Here is a 13492-nt window from a genome sequence, read left to right as displayed (position 1 = left end):
CGCTAGCAATGCTATTAACAGAATGCAGCAGCGGACAATGCCAACCATCACGATCTGTTAATATCGCGTTTCTTTTCGTTTTTCAGGCCAACCAACAACGCATAGCGTTGAAAGGGCACGCCCTTCATCTTCTTTCTTTCGTTACCACCATACGATGCGTTGTTCTCATCCGGAGCACGCTCGCACACTCCTTTTCACCACAATCTTGTTCGTACTCTCATTTACCGCCACTCTCGCAGAGTCAGCGAATGTTCATGGTTTCCGAGCCCATCATGCCTGGCGCAGAAGAGCACCATTAGATGTGATTGCCAGAGATCAGGTTTTAGCATCAACAACTCCCAGTCAGAGCTTGTTGTCCAGTATCACCAGCGCCATGTTGCCCGTCACGGTGCCCAGTGCGACTACCTCGCTTCCCCCGATACCCGCTCTACAATCACCTACGTCTAATCCCTTTCCAAATCCGCTAACAAATCCATTGACCACAACCTCGAGTTCCTCTAGCCCTACTCCATCCATCCCTACGTTGACCGGTACCACCAGTGCCGCCATCCCTACCACAAGCAATGGGACTCCCGTTTCGTCAGTTTTATCATTATTTTCGTCTACAGCAGATTTATATCCTATTACAGACAATCTACCTCTTCTCAGTCTTCCCCCTCTTCTCAACCGAATTCCTCTTCTAAATCTTCCCCTCAACCTTCCGGGTCTACGTCCACATCCAAGTCCGCGTCCACGTCCGCAGCACCTCCTGTCGTTGCAACAACGCCGGCTGCACAACCGCTAGGACTCACGTCCGTGTCAGTATATACAGGCACATTTACCAGCTTCGCAACTGGAACGACAGTTTCATCTACTCCTTCGAGCACGTCCTCTTCCAACTCTGGGCGAGTCCTCATATATTACTCATCTCCAATCAGCAGCTGATATTTTCATCTAGATTCTTCTCCAATACAGGAGTAGTCGCCGGAACATTTACTGTTGTTGGCCTGGTTGGAGTTGCTGGAGTTATTGGAGCTGGAATGATGATTGCAAGATGCCGTGTCTCTCGCTCGTATGAGGACGACATGGAGTATCTGGAAAAGAAGCCAGAACCTTCTGTAGAGCCCTCTCAGAGTCAGAATTTCGTTGTTGAAGATGCTGAAGAATCCCGAGACATGGACCACTTCGGCAACTCCATGGAAGTTGCTGTACTGCCTGCCGCACACTTTTATTCCCAGCAGGACGTGTACCACGGACAGGTAGCTAGCAGTAGCCAAGGTTATGAAAACCAAGGCTACTATCCGCAGGAAGTGTACGCTCCACATGAGGTCTACGCTCCTCATGAGGTTTACGTTCCTCATGAGTATGGTATAGCATACCCCCCGACGGAACTTTATGCAGCACAGGATCCTTATGGAGGGATTGATGAAAATGGAGGGATGCCAAACCCCTTCGACAATGATGAATCAGAATTACCAGCTGCCTTGCGGCCATCTGTTCAGCGAACTCGTACGCTTATTCCTCCTCCTACTGCATACCACTCTCCGGATCTCCACCACTCCATCGATTCTTTCTACGGTTCCTCCGCGGGCGCTTCGAACGGGCACGTCATGTGAAATTATTTCGAACATCATATACTTGATGCGTGCATTGTGACATTCTTCATGTTGTCGATCAAAATCACAGTCCACGTTTGATTCGTCTTTCTTTATTTTATTTATGTACAAACTCGCGGCTGCGCGTATACCTTGGATTTTCTGAACGATTGCACTTTCTTTGGAACACGGATATCGATTTGATTGACTCCCTTAATTATCGATCTATAAACGACTGATAGCACATTCAATATATATGACATGTTTGCAAGACATAACAAAAATGCGACGATCTGTTACCTCGATTTTGTGAAGGAGGTTTTGCTTGAGACTGAGAGAATTGGCGGACCTCGAAATACGCTATTAGACTCGGGACCATTCCATGGCCAGGTTCCGTCGGCTAGTGCTGGCTTCGTGCACCTTTATCGAATTGATAGACGAGTGAAGGTCTCACCTACACTTGGAACAAACATGCTCTATGCCGGGAGAGTAATGAGTATAGGGCTGTCGCGACAATCGCACAGGCTCTTCTCAACACAGGCACCCGAAGCCTTCCTTGAACCTCTCCAGTCTCACCTCGGTATAACATGTCTGTCCCTCAACAGACCACAGGCAAAGAATGCTATTTCAATGAAATTACTTCATGTGATAGTTCATCCAACTCCAATACCGTCATACGCGCTGAATTCGCTCGTTAGGAATTCCGCGAATGTTTAGAAACTGCCAAGTACGACAAGAGGTTCATATTCCATGTTGTCTAGTAATAGTGGACTGCACTGAATAGCTTGACGCAGCATCCGAGCGCTGATAATACGTTCCGCTACTATGGGTTCCTTCTGCGCAGGTGCTGACCTCGCAGAGAGACGCACTATGTCTCAAATTCAAGTTGCGAAATTCCTTTCTGACTTGCGTGCTGCACTTGGCCAATTGGAAGCATTTCCTGTGCCAACAATCGCTGCAATTGATGGTCCCGCATTGGGGGGAGGGTTAGAATTGAGTTTTGCCTGCGACTTGCGTGTGGCCGGTGAGTACGGTCGCTGCAGGGAGTGGAGTCCGCCTGATCTGTATTGAAGGACATGACGTGACAAAGATAGGCCTTCCGGAGACACGCCTTGGGATCATCCCTGGAGCGGGCGGTACTCAACGTGCTGTCAGATTACTGGGCATGTCGAAAGCAAAGGTCCTGATCTTTACAGCTAAGATGCTGACAGCCAAAGAAGCACTTGAATGGGGTAGCAAAACTTCTGAATTGTATCCCTATGTCGCGATCTGACAAAGGCTGTGAGCATAGGCATAGTGGATTATGTATCATCTCCCTCTACATCAGCCTTCGAACGGGCGGTCGAATTGGCTCAAGAAATAACCAAAAGCGGTACGCACCCACTCCACCCCCTAGGCAACCTCATTTTCAAATTTCAATGTCTTTTCGAATAGCCCCATTAGCGCTTCGAGCTGCAAAGCAGGCAATTTCACGTGCAGCTGACCTCTCGTTGGAATCAGGTATTCAGCGTTGCATTTATCGTGGTTGTTGTTAACATACGAGGAACAGGTCTTGACTTAGAGAGAGCGTCATATGAAGTTCTTCTACCTACGAAAGATCGGTTGGAGGCTTTACAGGCATTCAAAGAAAAACGACAACCTGTTTTCAAAGGAGAATAGTCTTCTACATTTGATTTGGAGTGTGCCGCGTATGCTGACTCATAGTGCAACGAATCGTGACAAGATCAGGTATAATGTTCGCGCACACATCATCTATATATCTACCGCGTCTGTGTTTTCATTGAAAATATCATTGGCGACACATGGCACTTATCTGTTTCGTCGGGCCTGGGAGCAAAGTTTCCGGAAGTTCTATGACAACCTTGTTGGCGTGTCGCTATGTGGCCATACCAGCCTCCGCCGGCACAGATGTTGCGGGACTGTGGTCAGCATCTTGATGCTGGCCGTAATCCACAGGTGGTCTGCTGATCTACGGAGTATTCCATTTTCTTGAGGATGTCTTCGAACAAACATGCCAAAAACTATAGGACAAGGCACCCGTGGCCCTATGTTGGTGAGAAAATGTCTTTGCCACCAATAACGGGTATGCTTTCACATCGGTTACCTTTCAAGTCGCCACTTTTCTTGTGACATACCACTTGTCCATGATAGTGATTGGGCTAGTGAAGATCCCATATATATACGCAGCTCAATGCCAGTAAGTGCTGTTCCAAGATATTCACTAATGGTCATCAAGAGCATAATACTCACACTGATCTCCAAGACGTGGCATAGCGATGATTCGCGCAGTCATTGCCAACTAAGTCTACCCAGAACCGGAAACCTCGTGAATGGTCATCAGGATGGATGTCCAGCTTTCGCGCAATCTGCGAGCTAGTGGCCGCCACGTCACGTATACATGAGAAGGTATAGCTTATTACTTCCATGAATTGAATGTCGAAGGACTTATACGATTGTGTTAGATGCGCATCTACCACGCTTTTGTAGCAGTGCTTTCTACCGTGCCACTGTACGTCTGTCTTCCCCGCTTGGCTCTGAATTGGCATTACCGAACCAGTCCCTGCGCCGTGTTGTTGATTACCTTGCATCCCCGCTGACCGAAATTCGTATCCTATTTCAAGTTCATCTGCTCGCAGTCTCCCGTTGCTCTTATCTATGCACTCTAGTACTATTTCGCTCTCATGCGCTGGGTCTGGCCATGGTCATAGATCACTGCTTCATTTTCACGAAGACTATGTCCATATCGGCATTTAGCGTCATAGTGGTGAATGATGAATATCTTAATGACGGCTGCCAGTGGATCATTTTGCTGTCGCCGAAGATCTTGCAAATACCCGACGTCAACGTTCTCACCTAAGTATCTACCCAGTTCTGGATGTCACAAGGTGCCAGCATCAGTGGTTCACTCGTTCGGTCACGGCATACAGCTCGCTTGCGGACGAGATTGGAGTAGCGCAATGCTCAGGAGGGGCCATATTGAATTGCAGTGACGGGCTATGCAACCAATACTGACCATTCAATAGGTGCCATTATTTAACGTCACCGCAAAAAAAGCCCCGACAAAAGAGTTAGCGTAAGGTGCGCTTAACCACTGCGGTGAAGGTCATGATGGAAACGGACTCCATACATGGCCATGCTCTGAGTTGACCCAAACGGTTCATAAGTTTAACTGGTTCTAATGACAGCATGACACATGTACAGGCTGTACTCAGGTTCATCCAATGCCCCTGGCACGCATCATCTAAAGATTGACGAGTGGGCCTCCTTTGGAAATGATCGGACCGGCCCTTGCTTCAAAAGACAAGTACCTGAACATTCTCAATCATATATTCCAATACCCATCAGCATTGAAATACTAGGCTATTATACTCCTCATGTTGGGCCAAAAAGTCTGGTTGATTACTGGTATGCTTTCTTGTTCACAATCATGATGAATCGTTACATTTATCTCACTTCATGCCAGGGACATCTTCTGGTTTTGGTCGTCGTCTTACGAGCCTTGCGCTTGCAAGAGGGGATCGCGTTATCGCGACAGCTCGTACACTGCGCAAAATTGAACATTTCACCCAGCACCCAAACCTTCATCTAATGCAGCTTGATGTCAATGCTGGCACAAAGGAAATTAAAGCGCGAATAGATCACGCTGCTCGTGTATGGAATGGCATTGATGTCTTGGTCAATAATGCAGGCTACGGGCTGCCTGCACTTCTTGAAGAAGGAGGGTATGCACACCAACCCCGCGCTCTTCATGTTATTCATGTTTATTACAGCGCTTCGGTTATGCTCCGCCAGTTTCAAACAAATTTTTTCGGGGTGGTTAATGTTTGCAATGCAGCGTTACCACACATGAGAAAGAGTGAGTGCTTCTCGCAAGGATCCAATTATTTTACTTGCTGAAGAACATTCTCAAGAACGCAATGGTACAGTCGTGGTCATTGGCAGCAGGAGTGCATGGAAGCCAGAAACCAGAGTAAATCATTTTGACTCGCTGTGTTTAATTCACCAAAGCTCACTGTCACCCGTAGGGCCTTGGTAAACCACGATGTCTTGGCAAGTAAAAATGATAAATCACTCATTTTCATTCCAGGGTTTTATGCTGCAAGCAAAGCCGCTGTACATGGTGAGTAAATCTCTGACCTGAAAAATCTCGAAGAGTCAACTTGCTTGGCCTCACTAGCGATGAGTGAATCGTTGGCATCAGAGCTGGAGCCATTCAATATCCGGGTACTACTCGTGGAGCCAGGATCATTCCGCACCGAGGGCATCCTCGGTCACCCGTGGGACTGCTCCAATCCTATCCCAGATTATGACGAACAGCGTGCTGATGGACGTGTGAACTTCTCTAAGCCTGCTGGGAAACAACCAGGCGATCCAGAGAAGGCTATGAAAATTGTTGTAGATGTGGTGAAAGGGGAGGGCTGCGCCGCAGGCCGGGAATGGCCTCTGTATCTCGTACTAGGCAAGGATGCAGAGGTCGATATTAGAAACAAGTGCGCCAAGGTTCTGAAGCACCTTGATGATTGGAGTGACGTTATCAGAGGAGTTGACGTGGTATGACTCGTACAGTTATGCACCACTACTTGGACTAGACACTTCACTATCCACTGCACCTTAGCGATAGTATATAGTCGACCAGATTCGATTTGATGTACCACCATCGAAGACAACAGAGGTATGTATGTATACTAGGCACTATTATTGTTCAATCCACGTCCACCTATAGAAAAGCTCCCAGTAAATCCACTGGGGATACCCATAGAAATACCATCACCGAGTTTAAGGCCTTCAAGGTCCTTCACCATCGTGCCCAACTTCGCCATCTTGAATCGATCTTTAAGGCCCTTGGAAGCACTGTCTGTTGCAACATCCTCTACATCGACGTTCTCGTTGAAGCGGGTCTCGAACTGGCCCCAGTCACTTCGTTGTGCAAGGTAGGGTTTGAGTAAGGCAGAATCGATGCGCCCGAGGTAATTTTCTGTGATATAAGACTTGAGGATCTCAGGACGCACGAGAAAGACATTGCCGAGCTGTCTGATGAACTCAAATCGTTCGTGCAGAGCGGGTATATTGAAAGATGCTACTGTATCCTGGTACGATTTGAGGTCTCTGCAATAAAAATTGATGTTGGTGCCGGGGAACGCGATAATGATAAAGACCCCTACTTAGCAAGCATCAAACCTCCTGTCGCACTAACAGGATATTTGCGGAGATGATCAAGTAGTAGACTGAAAAACCTGATGAGCATCACATATATGGCTTCCAAATGGCTGCAACAAACCTGTGGAAGGAGACACCTATTTCGGTAAGAAAAGCCTCTCTGTTCTTGCCGCTAATATTCTGTATCGCTGCATCTCTCACTTTCTCGAGTATCTCGCAACAAGCTACGCAAGGTTCTGTGTTGACACGAGCAAATGAGAGGTCGTCATTCCGTGGTTTGAAGTCATTCTTCTTTTGTTTCGAGAGCTGCAGAGAAAGCCAAGTTATGGTAGCTAGGAGTTGCACGGAGGTTAGTACAAATTGTCAGGCGGTGTACAAGAACTTGCCATCTATGGTGCGTTGTATCAGCGTATTTGCTGCCCCTTCGGTCCTGCTTACAGTCTGGTTGTTGAAAATGGTCATTTCACGCCGAACAGTGACGGATGACGCTGCAAGCGGAAACAGTGCCATATTCGTATATTGCTGCCACAGATGGCATATGAGGTCTACTGAGCGCAACACTTCGAGTGGCTGTAGACTTGGTTCGAGTTTCGGGTCAGCAAATTCAAGACGAGCGATAGCTCTATGCCATGGGTTTAGATGTGCTATCATATAGTTCGCGAAACACGTACGATTCTATTGCAGTCTCCAGGTATGCGGCGCCGATGGCTTCCGCTAACACTCTTAGGAGGATAAATGTATTCTTGGGGCTATAGGGACACGGGTAAGGTCAGGTATCATGCTGTGCAACACGGGACTGACACGTCATTTTGAGAAGTGAGCTCAACACATCTCCCAACAGCTTCCGCATGCCACTTGAGCATTTTCTCTGCAACGTCAATGCTCAGTAAACCGTCTTCTTCCCGCACGTTATCTTCTACGCTCTTGTCCTGTATTCTTTCTGAGCTTATCCCTCCATACCGCATGATCAGCGCTGCAGCCTGTGCAGATGTGCTTGAACCACCAGATGTCGTAGTGTTAGCGGCAGCAGCTCCGAGCCTGTCCACCATCCGATCAAACATCGAGGATTTTACTTTCTGCATTCTCATCTGCATTACAATAGGAATCATGTTTTGCGACAAAAATATTTAACGTGCTTACATGATATCGAGTGTAATTCGCAAGCAGTCCCGCATAAAGCTCGCCAAGACTCTTGCTCTCTCTGTCAAGATACTTCTGGCCCTCGATATATGGTACAAATAGTTCTGCCATCGCGTTTTCTAGCATGGCGCTCACAACAGACGTTGTCGACGTTCCAGAAACTGTCAGTGCACCGGAGAGAACCCTACGAAACTCTGATATCTCCAGAGATGATTTGCTGGGTGTGATGGATGGGAGCTCATGAGCTTTCAGGTCTTCGACGAGGTTGGATGTTTGGTTATGCACCAATTGTAAGATCCGTAGGTAAGCCAAATCAGAAAGAGAAGAGCCCTTTGTCAAGAGCTGCTCCATGTATTGTTGGATCTGCAGAAAATCAGACACTGTCGTTATCATATGAAGATCCGTTGCCTCACAGACTGAGCAAAAACGCGCTGCAGGAAAACTTGCATGACAAATGGTGGGTTTGGAAATACTGCTTGGACTATCTGTGATTCCTGGGCGACAGTTGCTCGTATTTCTCCGAACAACTCTGTGAGGCCTGATTCTGTTTTGGGTGGGCTTTCGTCCGGTTTGGAAACATTATTCCACCTTGCGTGAAATAGTAAGAGGAGGCATTCTGTAGGCAACGGAGAACGTACAACAGGTCGTCACTGTGGTTTGCAGTGTCACGAACCTTATTCATGAAGAAATCATGTTGGTTGACATAGATTTGAACGCAAGATGCACCACCATTGAAATCTAATAATGTCTGTGCGCAATGCTTAACGAAATATCAGATATGTCATAACATATTGAAAATAAAGAAACACACATGCATCAACTTTGGGTCTCCCTTTCGGTAGCATCGGTCAAAGAGGTATATCATGTCTTTCTCGAACTTCTCGCAGTATTTGTCAATGTTCTCTCGGGTCTAAATGTCTGTTATGCCACTAGATGGAGGAAAAGAACAGTAAGCAATACCTTGTCTGCACTGGGGAGATCCACCTCTCGGGCTACAGTTGTGAGTCGGCGTAATATAACGGCAACTTGACTTCGACCTTCTCGACCTTCTTTCTTCAAAGCATCCAAACGTGAAGTATCACCGCGCGAAAATTGGTTGTAGTAATTGATGAGGTCATGGGCAGCCTGGGCTCTCTGGCGTTCAATGTGAATGGATTCCAGTTGTTCACCTGACGCCGACAGTTAACGAGAGTATAGAAAATGTTAATGCAAGCCACCTATTCGGACCGCAGTGCGTCCAACTTCGTTCATCTTGCTTTCCATTGTCGAAAAGGATGATCCAACGGCCTGAGTATGGGTAGTCAAGTGGGGCAGCCTACACTACACATAGAAACGTACCTCGAATCCTCGGTTCAGGTCTGCCATCTTCTTCGAGTACTCCCTTTCTGCCACTCGGACACTCTTTTCCATCTGTTCCGTCTTAGCCTGGACATCCTTACGCACACTGATCAACTTGTCTACGACTGCTTCAAATGTTCGTATAAATGGCTTGGGATCGAATGCTGGACAAAGCGCAAAGTGAGACAATGTTACGAAGGAAGCACACACACGCGTACGCCCAGAGCTTGCCTTTGATTGCGTGATTAATCTCTCAGATATAGATCCAACAAATTCTTTAACATCGAATTTGCCCTACTCAACATTGAACATCAGCCCAACTGCATGTAGTGTAAACAATGCGATGCACCTCAAAATTGTTGAGACGCAGTTGTTCCTCGGTAGCCGAGTCAAGGTCGCCGAAATGCTGCATGTTGCAACCTGTATCAGGGCGATGATTAGCCGACGGGTAGCAGAACCTGTTTACTATTGTTGAAAGCTAAAGCTTCTGCCCAAATTAGTAATTCAATCTTTTCAAAGTCATTGGCATCGTGTCCCTCGCCTTAGGCTTTGCTGGTTTTTTCCGTGTCCCGAGCAATGGCTTCTCATCCACTGAAATCACTGCTCCAGTTGCAATTAGCCTCGGATTCGTCTTCAGTTTTACACCTATCATCTGTGTTGTCAACTCTATCAGAGGGCATCTTGTCTTCTTCCCCTCATCTTCAGAAATGGACATCTCGGGTGACTGCCTTGATTCATTCAAAAGATGCCGGAGCTCGGTGGGCTGGCATATGCATTGCATATCGTACTTCATCGCTATCAAAGTCTACGATGACAGAGTTTGCGCAGAGCTGGGCAGGACTCGCGCTGTCCATTCTTACAGTTAGTTTGTGAGATGCACCCATTCTGATACTCAGATATCTAATATGTCACCCAAGAAACCCGAACCTCTGCCACTGCTTAAGGCGTCAATAAGATATCTTCGGCATGTCCTCAGTGCAGCAACCGACGTGCCAGAGCTCCAAAGGCAACTAGCCACTCCTACCGTTCCAAAATTTAGCCAGGCGCTGGTATCTATCGTCGAAAGGGCTGCAGATTACGAGCTAAAAGTTCGTGTTTGGCTTCTATAAAACTAACAGGGGTCTGAAAGTAAGATGTCAGGCTCTAGCGATGGACACATTGAAGGATATGGTTGTTCTGTATCCTTCATTGAATAGAGCCTTGAGTTCCTCTATCACAAATGTGTGTCATCAATTACTCAATGGATCTGCACCGCAACGCACGAATAAATTGCTGCTGCACAAAGCGGCGAGCCTGTACGCTGTTCTTCATTATACCGGGGGCAAGGTTGGGGCCGGAAATCTATGGAAGAAGTCTGTAGATGAGACCCTTCAGTGTCTCTGGACTGCGTCGATGGGTCTCAGAACGACATTTCCAGGCAAGGCCCTGGTATCTGACCTATCAACCTCTTATTGATATCTCATACAGTGAAGAACAACCCCTCGCCCTCCGATGGACTAACATGTGATGATCCAGTGCTAGCTGTCGCCCTCAATCTTGATAGATTACAATGCTGCGCTACTGCGCTTTGCAGTTTACTAAGGTCAATTTATTGAACAGGATGGTGCAATATACTTACACAAGTGCAGGACGACCGTTCAAAGACCAGTCCATGTGCCTATAGGACGTATAATGGAGTTCTGTATATTCCTGCTAGCTTGCTACCGCTGAAGAAGAGGTATTTTTTTGTATTTCTTCTGCCGACACTTTTTCAACCCAATGCTAGAAAGAAGGCCACATTGACGCAACAGTCAGGGCTTTGGAACTTGCTATTGTGCCTGAGCTGCAGAGCTCTGCATGTGATCTGCTCTGTTGCCTGGCAAAGACGTGGGTAACAACACAATTTTATCCTATCTCTCAAGTAACGGCCTTGATCTAGCGTTCAGCATCGACTGACACCGTACGTGTCCCGACTAATTGTTATGATAACATACCATCTCGAACAAAACCCTCTACCGTGCGTCGCTGAAACTTTAACACTGAAAGGATTGACCTATGTATGTCTTAGAGAGCGGCGATGTTCATTGCTCCAGTGCATCCAAGCTTTATTGAACAATAGCTTCCCTACCAGCGGCGAGCTTAGTTCCACGAGGCTCGTTAAAGGCGTCATACTTTCTCTCATGCCGCTGCTGTCAACACAGACTGATGCACATACAGGCGAAATGAGTTCTGGACAGAGCAAAAAAGGCAGGAAACGTAGACGAGATTACGAAGGCGACGAAGTATTTAAACTATCAAAAGATGTCATTTGTTCATCGATCGCCGAGGGAAAGGTTATTCTTTGTGCTCTAGATGGTGAGTTCAGGTCAAGATCAGCCAACTGATCGCTAATAATCCTCTAGCTCTGCAAGTTACAATGCGAGGCGCTGAGTTGCAATCCGCCATCCGCTCTCTGGCCTGCCGTGTCATGTTATCCTTGTCACTATCATTGACAGCCATGTCGCGCTCCTCTTTATCCCAAGACGTTCATCTGCACAGTTTAGTGCTTGCAAAAGTGAACGGAATGTGTCTAGAGCTTGCTCGAGGGACGACAAGTGCGATGAGCAGAAGCCTTGGCTTGGTCCTCAGATCAACTGTAACGGAAGGCCATGAACACGTAGGCAATGTTTATCTTATTCTTGTTTTGCCAACATGACGACCCGTTTGCTTGTAGACTATGCAGATAAAACTGCAATTACAACAAGAAGCTGACCTTCTTCTCCATCCTCGCGGTACCACCACTAGTCCGCCCGCTGCCTCATGTGGAAGCACTATCTCTATTTCGTGCGGAGGAAAACAACGAAGAGCTTGTTGCTCGTAAATCACTTGCCTTGGCTACAACATATGATGCAAATATCATGGATGTCGTGGCAGATCCCAACGCAGTGACCCCGACACCCGAACCAACCCCTCAACCCGTACCGACGCATTTACCAATACCAACACCAAAAATCACAGCTCCTGAACCAATCTCAATATCATCTCTAGCGCCAACCAGTCAAAAAATGACATTTTCAATCACGACAGCATCGACAAAAGATTCTGCCGACATCCCTTCAGCGATATCAGGTCAACAGCCAACAAAATCTCTGCTACCGTCATCTTATACTCAGATGGAACTTACTCCTCCTACGGTTGAGCCTCGTATCATCCCGGTAATGGTGAACGATGACGATGAAGAGGAAGAGGAAGGAATGCCGATTATTGATATGGAGTCGGATTCAGATGGTTGATAGTGCGATACAAGTGGGGTACGGCCCTGCATTCACTTGTGAGCCGTTGAACGAGTACATTCAAAAGTTTCTTCTCCTTCGCTTTGGTTGCGATGGCTGAAAACCTTTGGTGTGAGTCTCATCTTCAGAATGATGGCTTGCGAAAGAGAGTGATTCTGGTCCTTGAGAAATGGAATGCAGCTGACAGAGGTGAGCTCTCAGGTTGGACAGAATCACGACACCTTACCTTGTGCAAAAACTCGCTTACGACAATGTTATTGGGATCCAATACCTTTGCGTGTTCAAGATAGGTCTGAGCGCGACTGAGAGAGTTGTTATCATAGGTAGATCCCTCGGCTTCATTAGCACCTGGAGCCAGGGCCTAAGACCGATACGCCAGAATAGTCGACACTTCAAACACTGACCATGCTGATTCTGGATGCTGGGCTATGAAAATACACAGCAAGCCTGCATAGACGTGAAGTACTGGATTGTCACGATAAGGGAATGAAGGGAGGTAACTGCTACAATCAGATCATGGTTTTCTCGATGGAGGAAGGAACATACAACTCAAGCTCATCGAGTGCATCTCTGTACCTGCCAGCAAGAATATAATGCTGGACCAATTCAGCAAGAATGCGTTCTCGCTTGGAAGTATTTAACTTTGTCGCGATTGTAAGGACAGCAAATTGGAACATACCTCCTCGGGAAGTTGGAGTAACATTGTCCGTAAAAAATCTATTTTGTGTGGATTGCTCTCCACAACGCAGACATCATTTTCGAGTATGGTGATGCCCAGCCTCCACATTGCTTTCCAATTTAATTCTTTGCATCTGGCTAGGATGGACCAAGCACGTCTGGCACGGGGAAGGTCGTCTCGCTGTACGCTGAGATTCACGAGATCATAGAGGCGCTGCAGCTGTATCTGACGCGCATTGGGCATTATCTTTTTATTCGGAAAATCGAACAGGAACTGATGGTCGTTGTTGTGAGCCCTTTCAAAGACGAAAGCAGGAGGTTCTGGCTCAAAGATGGAAGTCATGACAAGGAGCA

General features: G+C 47.1%; 6 protein-coding genes across 6 annotated transcripts; 4 read left to right on the top strand and 2 right to left on the bottom strand.

Annotated features, from left to right (window-relative positions):
- Positions 1-3: 3 nt before the first annotated feature.
- On the top strand, positions 4-1862 carry F5891DRAFT_999727 (uncharacterized protein). The gene is made up of 3 exons (XM_041378565.1): positions 4-579; positions 630-884; positions 938-1862. Exons 1-3 carry the CDS (start codon positions 155-157, stop codon positions 1593-1595), a joined length of 1338 nt encoding a protein of 445 aa, XP_041232571.1. The 5' UTR covers positions 4-154; the 3' UTR covers positions 1596-1862.
- A 70-nt stretch (positions 1863-1932) lies between these two features.
- F5891DRAFT_999724 (ClpP/crotonase-like domain-containing protein) lies at positions 1933-3386 on the top strand. The gene is made up of 7 exons (XM_041378564.1): positions 1933-2219; positions 2273-2313; positions 2369-2598; positions 2648-2806; positions 2866-2946; positions 3009-3074; positions 3124-3386. Exons 1-7 carry the CDS (start codon positions 2046-2048, stop codon positions 3231-3233), a joined length of 861 nt encoding a protein of 286 aa, XP_041232570.1. The 5' UTR covers positions 1933-2045; the 3' UTR covers positions 3234-3386.
- A 1364-nt stretch (positions 3387-4750) lies between these two features.
- Positions 4751-6183, top strand: F5891DRAFT_1161128 (uncharacterized protein). The gene is made up of 7 exons (XM_041365250.1): positions 4751-4979; positions 5038-5296; positions 5345-5430; positions 5486-5544; positions 5600-5606; positions 5662-5694; positions 5752-6183. The coding sequence occupies exons 1-7, from the start codon at positions 4949-4951 to the stop codon at positions 6129-6131; spliced, it is 855 nt and encodes a 284-aa protein (XP_041232569.1). The 5' UTR covers positions 4751-4948; the 3' UTR covers positions 6132-6183.
- On the bottom strand, positions 6184-9644 carry F5891DRAFT_999718 (exocyst complex component Sec10-like protein). Its single transcript, XM_041378563.1, has 15 exons — positions 9559-9644; positions 9428-9503; positions 9210-9373; positions 9089-9158; positions 8832-9040; positions 8683-8781; positions 8510-8631; positions 8285-8459; positions 7872-8234; positions 7533-7819; positions 7403-7480; positions 7118-7353; positions 6853-7063; positions 6737-6799; positions 6184-6680 (listed from the first exon to the last, which is right to left on the bottom strand). Exons 1-15 carry the CDS (start codon positions 9619-9621, stop codon positions 6260-6262), a joined length of 2637 nt encoding a protein of 878 aa, XP_041232568.1. The 5' UTR covers positions 9622-9644; the 3' UTR covers positions 6184-6259.
- A 141-nt stretch (positions 9645-9785) lies between these two features.
- On the top strand, positions 9786-12924 carry F5891DRAFT_1229778 (rRNA processing/ribosome biogenesis-domain-containing protein; the record flags this gene model as incomplete). The annotated part of the gene is made up of 11 exons (XM_041369555.1): positions 9786-10070; positions 10127-10297; positions 10350-10637; positions 10682-10791; positions 10838-10862; positions 10906-10926; positions 10975-11075; positions 11128-11205; positions 11257-11543; positions 11591-11853; positions 11936-12924. 11 exons carry the CDS (start codon positions 9786-9788, stop codon positions 12458-12460), a joined length of 2154 nt encoding a protein of 717 aa, XP_041232567.1. The 3' UTR covers positions 12461-12924.
- F5891DRAFT_939827 (uncharacterized protein) lies at positions 12585-13481 on the bottom strand (the record flags this gene model as incomplete). The annotated part of the gene is made up of 4 exons (XM_041374246.1): positions 12585-12791; positions 12852-12960; positions 13007-13086; positions 13140-13481. The coding sequence occupies 4 exons, from the start codon at positions 13479-13481 to the stop codon at positions 12585-12587; spliced, it is 738 nt and encodes a 245-aa protein (XP_041232566.1).
- Positions 13482-13492: the final 11 nt, after the last annotated feature.

The sequence above is a fragment of the Suillus fuscotomentosus genome (assembly GCF_016647785.1).
Source record: "Suillus fuscotomentosus strain FC203 chromosome Unknown F5891scaffold_3, whole genome shotgun sequence".
Lineage (NCBI taxonomy): Eukaryota > Fungi > Basidiomycota > Agaricomycetes > Boletales > Suillaceae > Suillus > Suillus fuscotomentosus.
The sequence above is the reverse complement of the archived record's forward strand: the minus strand, read 5'-3'. Positions and strand labels throughout refer to the sequence as shown.